This window comes from Microtus ochrogaster, chromosome 5 (assembly GCF_000317375.1).
Source record: "Microtus ochrogaster isolate Prairie Vole_2 chromosome 5, MicOch1.0, whole genome shotgun sequence".
Lineage (NCBI taxonomy): Eukaryota > Metazoa > Chordata > Mammalia > Rodentia > Cricetidae > Microtus > Microtus ochrogaster.
In genome coordinates, this window is record NC_022012.1 from 81,524,832 (window position 1) to 81,531,426 (window position 6,595).

At 51.0% G+C, this 6,595-nt stretch overlaps 1 protein-coding gene across 1 annotated transcript in view; it reads right to left on the reverse strand.

Annotated features, from left to right (window-relative positions):
- Positions 1 to 4,186, reverse strand: part of P4htm (prolyl 4-hydroxylase, transmembrane) — a 17,536-nt gene extending 13,350 nt beyond the window's left edge. Inside the window, exons 1-2 of the mRNA XM_005347932.2 lie at positions 3,806 to 4,186; positions 3,515 to 3,596 (exon numbers count right to left, since the gene is read on the reverse strand). Coding sequence (XP_005347989.1) covers positions 3,515 to 3,596; positions 3,806 to 4,159 — 436 coding nt within the window. The 5' untranslated portion in view covers positions 4,160 to 4,186. The remainder of the gene's footprint in view (positions 1 to 3,514; positions 3,597 to 3,805) is intronic.
- Between the last annotated feature and the right edge of the window lie 2,409 nt (positions 4,187 to 6,595).

A 6,595-nucleotide genomic window follows, 5' to 3' on the forward strand; every position in this document is an offset into this window, starting at 1 on the left:
AAAAAAAAAAATAAAAAGACAAAAAGTCAAGCAGGAAAGCAGTATCCCTAAGAGGGTGCCAGTCATTCAGAACAGTTCATTCTCAGCAGGGCCTGATGGCACATGCCTTTAATTCCAGAACTCTAGAGACAGAGGCATGAGAATCTCTGAGTTCAAAGCCAGCCTGGTCTACATAACACGCTCTAGTACGGCCAGAATGCCCCTGTCTCAAAATAACATCAAAGGTTCGGTTTACTTCTCAACTCAGGGCAGCTGACCGCCAATGCTCCAGACCTTTTGGAAACATTGACTCCAGCTACGGAGATGCTTTTCAAATGCTTAGACTAGGCCTTCCGTCACCTTAGACTAGGCCTTCTTTCACCTTAGACTAGGCCTTCCATCACCTTGATCTCACTTCCCAAGTGTCTCTAGGAACAAGGACAGGAAAAGGAAGTGTTCCCTAAAGAGAGAGACAGGACATGGACAGGCAGGCCTGTTACTCCTGAACTTGGGAGGAAGAGGCAGGAGGGATCCTGAGTTTGGGGCCAACCTGGACGACACAACAAGTTCTAAGTCCATGACTGGGCTATGCATCAGGAGTAGCTAGGTATAAACAAAAGCAGGATGAAAAGTGAGACTAGCCCAGGCGATGGTGGCACACACCTTTAATCCCAGTAGTGGGGAGGCAGAGGCAGGCAGATCTCAGTGAGTTTGAGGCCATCCTGGTCTATAGAGTGAGTGCCAGGACAGCCACGACTGTTATACAGAGAAACCCTGTCACAAAGAGAGAGACTGAAGGCTGTGTGACTCTTCTCTGTACCGACAGGTTTTCCTCCCAAGGAGATGGAGGCACAGGTTGGGAGCTGGAGTAGCAGGAGCAGAGGGGACAGAGCTCACAGCAGGCCTGGTCTCCTAAGCTCTGCCAACCTCTTGAAGATGACACTGGACATCAGGCCAATGGCCAGGCAAGTACAGAAGACAGGCACAGACCGCTCCTTCCTGAGAATTCTGGAACTGCTTTGGACCACTCTCCCTTTTCCAAAACTGGATTTTTTTTGTCTTGAAACAGGGTTTTGTTGTTGTTTTTTCCCAGACAGGGTTTCTCTAGGTAGCCTAGTCTGGCCTTGAACTCAGAGATCCAAATGCCTCTGCCACCACTGCCTGGCATTGAGACAGAGTCTTATGTAGCCCAGTGTGATACTTTGAGTTAGAATGGCTCTATAGGTTTGTGTTTGAATTCTTGGTCCCCAGTTGGTAGAACTGTTTGGAAAGGATTAGGAGGTGTGGCTCGTTGAAGGTGTGTCACTGGGGTGGGCTTTGAGGTTTCAAATCCAGGCTGATTTCCAGTTAGCTCTCTGCCTTGAGCTTGTGGGTCAGTTGTCACCTCCAGCTACTGCTCTATCACCTTGCCATGCCTGCCTGCTGCCATGGTCCCCACTGCAGTGATCATGGGCTCACTCGCTGAAACAGTAAGCCCTGATAGACTCCTCCTGTTGTCTGTTGCCTTGGTCATGGAGTCTCTTCACAGTAAAAGTAACTAAGACACCAAAGTTGGCTTTGAGCTACGGATCCTCTTATATCCACCTCCCAAGAGCCAGGATTAGCATCCCCAGCTGTAAGGGGGCTTCTGCACAATCTACTCACCAAGCTCCAGGGCTTTCATGGTAAAACATGAGCTATCTGCCACCAAACCAACCAGCAAGCAACTAAGTGTCTTAGGGAAATGAGGACTCATACAGGGAGTTTATACTATACCTGTCTGAGCTCCCCACTCCCAACCCCTCATTTCAGCCGTATGTAGCCCAGGCTGGCATCAAGCTTGCTAAGGCTACCCTTGAATTTCTGATCCTCTTTCCTCTGCCTCCAGAGTGCTGGGATGACAGGCCTGCATTGCTACTACCCCTGGTTGTATTGTGTTTGGTGCTTGGGATTGAACTCAGGGCTTTCTGTAAGATAGACAGGCTAGGATGCTACCAACTGGGCTGCATCCCTACCCCACCCCACGCTTTCTCAGAGCTCAAGTTCCAAGATATATATGTATATATTTGTATGTATACACACACACACACACACATATATATATATGTATATATATATTTTTTTCCCCCAAAAACTGTGTAGTCCAGGCTGTCCTGGAACTCACTCTGTAGACCAGGCTGTCCTGGACCTCAAAGGTCCGCTGCCTCTGTCTCCCCCAGGGCTGGGATTAAAGGAACCCACACAGCTTTTAGTGTCTCTTCTTTTGTCCTGGTGTTGTTCAGGAGTCCATAGCACAGCACATTGCTAAGTCCCTTAGCTGTGTCCTTTGAAAGCCTCAACAGATACTGGGACCCATTTTGACAGCCTCACCAGGGAAGTTGGCTGCCCTCACACTTCTCCTGTTTCTGCTAATTTACTCTTGGGGACTTCAAATCTGGGTCTTTAATTAATCTTCTTTATAGGACAAGCTGCAAGGGACGAGGACTCCGGCCTGTGATTTCACCTACGCTAACTTAAGCTTGAATGAGGCGGCTAAGGAAAGGAAGCCCAGCCCAACGGTCTGTTCACAGGCCTGGATCTCCCTTCCGTGATAGCCCGCAGGCTGGCTCTTATCTGTCCTGCAAGTCCCTGCTCAATCACTTCTCCAGGGAGGCCCACTTGTTACTCTGAGAAGAGTTTCAGCCCAGGAAAAAGTCTGCCTCTGCTCCAGTCACTACCAGAGCACCACCTCCCGTCCAGTTAAGGGTTTATCCTGCGCCCTCCTCGTGCCAATGCCAGTTTCAGAAGAGCTGTTTCTACTGGCCTGCAGCAAGACCTTACATGGCCTTCAATGTTACTCAGCAGTATTGATAACAACAGTTCACGCATGTACAGCCCTTGTCACAACGGCACACACGTGACATTGCTATTTATAGTGCCTCTCCATCACACCAAAGCCTGTCGTCCATTAAAAACTCAGAAAGCAGGAGTTGTGTGTGATACAGCTACCCAGGGGCACCCTGAAGAGCTCTGCTCAGGAAGTGGGAAAGACAAGAATCCTAAGAATCTCAAATACTGGAAGCAAGAAGCTGGGCTTCTGCCGTGTGGGGAAGGGGGATGGATGGAGGGTATCAGTTTATTCTCATCAGACCACAGCTTTAGCCATGATCCCCTGCCACAGCTCCCCCGAGGCCTCCAGGTTAGCTGGCACCTGGTTATCAGCCTCTTACCCTGCCCCGATTTTCTGGAATGTGACAGATTAGTAGCACAGACCGTCCAAAGATAATTCCAATAAACTGTTTGGACACTTGTCTCAGGGTCATGCTGCCCAGCCTGTGAGGGAAGCATCTGCTGAGGGGATCGTGGTGCTGGGAGGGAAGTGTGGAAAAGGCACTTGTGTCCTCCTGCTGTGGAGATGGGAGCTCTACTTTAGTAAGCCTCTGGATGCAGAAAGCACTTCCACAAAGCAGCCATGTTCGAAATGTTCAAAATAGAAAACACGTGGTCAAAAAAAAAAAAAGCCTCAGGGCAGACACTACAGCCCCAGGCCCCTTCCCCAAGTGCCCTGCGGACTTACCAAAAAGCAATGGCTTGAGGCTGAGGGTTCGGATGAAGTGATCCCTGCCTGCAACCAGCTGGACTTTCCGCTCATGCCCCACCTAAAGGAAAAGTACACAGAGGGCAGCTGGTGTGCCAGGCCGCACTGCTCAAGAAAAGTCCCGTGTCAGGGCGCGACAGTGGGAAAGTAAGTAGGCGCGTGCGTGATCCGCACACAGTGATGTAGGGAGCAGCGTGAGGGCCCCGTCCGACTTGGCTAGGCAGTGCCTAGAGCGCAGCGCAGCGCAGCGCGGGGAGAAGGTGTTCTTACCTTGATGCCCTCCAGACGAGTGAGGGGACCCAAGGTTGGCACTGACTGTGGGCTCTCCTCTTGGTGCTGGGGTTTGGGGTCTGTGCTCTCATCCCCGTTGCTGTAGTGAACGAAGAGCAGCAGCGCCAGTACGTTGCCAAGGTACAGGTGCACGAACACCATCAGCACCAAGAAGTAGGCGCGGGAGCAGATGCCCCGTGGCTTGCACAGTGGCCGCACCGGTGCCTCTTCGCCATCGCCTGTTCGGGTCGCTGGCACGGAAGGGCGATGCTCTGGCGGCAGTGGCCACTGCGGATCTGAGGCCTCTTCGACTGTCTCAGCCTCAGGCCGCTGCACGGCTGCCGCCGCCGCCATAGCGCCCAGGTCGCGCGCGCGCCCAGGGGAGGGGCCGCGGGGGTGCTCGCGCTGCGCAGTCGCCGGGACCAGGACGGCGTAGTCAGCGCGCACCGCGGTCACTAGAAGAGCGAGCTTCGGGATGCTGCGCCTGCACGCAGCTGCGCCCGTAGGTCCACTCTGAGATCCAGGGACCTCGATGGCACTGGGGTTGTCGCTTCCCGAGCAGCACCACTCCCCATCGCCGAAAGACACCTCACACATGTGGAGGCATACAAGGAGTGCACCTTTAGGGCATACTCCATTGCTATGAGTAGTTTCTTGGTTCCCACTTTCCAGAAAAGTATAGCCGGCATTTTCTTGCTCCTGGGAGAGGGAGTCGGGAGTGGCAGCAACGGCGGGCCGCGCTTTGAGTTAATGTGTTGCTGAGGCAATGACTGTGCACCTGATGATCAGGTTGCAGAGCATGACTGTTTTAATTAAACATTTTCTGTATATGTGACTGCATATGTGGATGTGCACTCCACGCGTGCCTGTGTTTGCAGAGGACAGAAGACAGAAGGGGAGTTGGAGCCAGGGTCACGGACATTTGTGGGTCGCCGTGTGTGTACCAGGAACAGTAAGTGCTTTAAGTGCTCTTAACCAGCTATCCCTCCAGCTTCTGTGTTTTGTTTCGTTTTTTTTTTTTTTTTTCTTTTAAACGAAACGAGACAGGGTCTCATATAGGTCAAGCTGGCATATCAAACTCGCAAGGAGCTAAGAGTGACCTGATTCTCCTGCCTCCACCTCTCAATTGCTGGAGTTACCAGGCAGACATCACCAGATCCCTGCAGTTCCCATGACCAAGATATTCTTGAAGGCCCTGCTGGGGTCAGACTGGATCACCAAAGGAAGCCCTGCAAGTCACGCTTTAGGAAGAAACTGCCAGCTGTGCAGCACTGTGCAGCTGCTGAGACCCAGACTAGGACTGTCAGAGAGCTTCCGGGAAGAATCCCGGAAACAGAAAGACAGGGCTCCGCTGGGCTTGTGTTAACACTCGCCTCGAATTTATTGGGTGGAAAGAGAAAGGAAGATAGTGCTTTCCCCTAATCGGGACACCCTGGCCTCAGAAGAAAACGGAACTCGGATTATAAAAGCAGCAGCCAAGGCATTTCTGAACTCTGCTTTTCTAGACTGGGTTACCCTCGGGAGATATCCACACCCTAGGGCAGCTGACCACCCACTCCCCAATGCAATAAAGAACTAGTAAGGTTGTACTTTCTGGTCCTAGACAGGATGGGTCACTTCCAACATTTTACAAAGGCAGGTTTCATCAGTGCCCTAAATGCCAGAGTTTACCAATCAAAGTCTAGTCAATCTCAGATGACTTCGTTCATCTTCCTAGCTCACAAGATAGATTCTGGGCTTTTCCGGGTCAGAAGGGAACAGGCAGCAATGAGAATGATGATTTAGCCAAAGTATGTTGGTGTTGAGACACTACAGGAGGTATTAAAGCTTCCTTAGAAGAGGAATCAGCTTCTGATGGCCTCAACTCCAAATAGCCTTGCAGAAGTCCTTTCATTGCTACACAAAAGCGAGTTCCAGGAGCTACACAGAACAAACAGCCAGGGGTACATAGAGAAATCCACACCCCCGCCCCAAGAAAAGTCTTTTAGCAAGTCATTTTTTTACAGGTTTCTCTGTAGCTTTGGAGCCTGTCCTGGGAACTAGCTCTTGTAGACCAGGCTGACCTTGGACTCACAGAGATCTGCTGATCTAGTTGTTGAGGAAACCATTTCAGGTTTGCCAGGAATGTCTTAGAACTGTCATGCTAAGGCTCTGAAATTCCCAAGATTCCTGGAAGGCCTAAATAGCCAGCACTCCAGAAATGCTGGGTGTAATGGGTCTCCTAATTTACTACAAAAGCAGGGATGTTATGGTAACAGTCACCACGTGTTCCATTTTCATGTGAAGTGGCAGCAGAAATCTCTGGTGACTTGCCTGATCCTACACAAAAGCAGACATAGCCTCTTCTCCCAGAATTTACTTTTTAATGTGTGTGTATGTGTATACAGTGCTTTAAGATTGATTCTAACGCCTTCCTCCACTGTTCTGTCCTGTATTCACTGAATCAGGCTCTCACCAGAAGCGAGCTCACCAGTTCAGCAGTCTGGCCAGCTTTGAGGATACCATCTCCCACCTGTCTGTGCTGGGATTACAGGCAGGCTGCAAGGCCTGCTCTGCATTTATTTATGTGCTGCGGACCTCAAGCTTGGGAGGCAATCACTGAACCATCTCCCCAGCTGCCTAAAATTCATCCATGAAGGAGTGTAACTGCTGCTACAATGTTTTATCTCAGTATCTGGGCATGGAGGTCCACACCTATTATCTCGGTACTGAGGAGGTGAAAACAGGCGGCGTGGGGGGTCCACATCTGCAATCTAGGTACTCGGGAGGTAAAAGCAGGCGGCGTGGGGG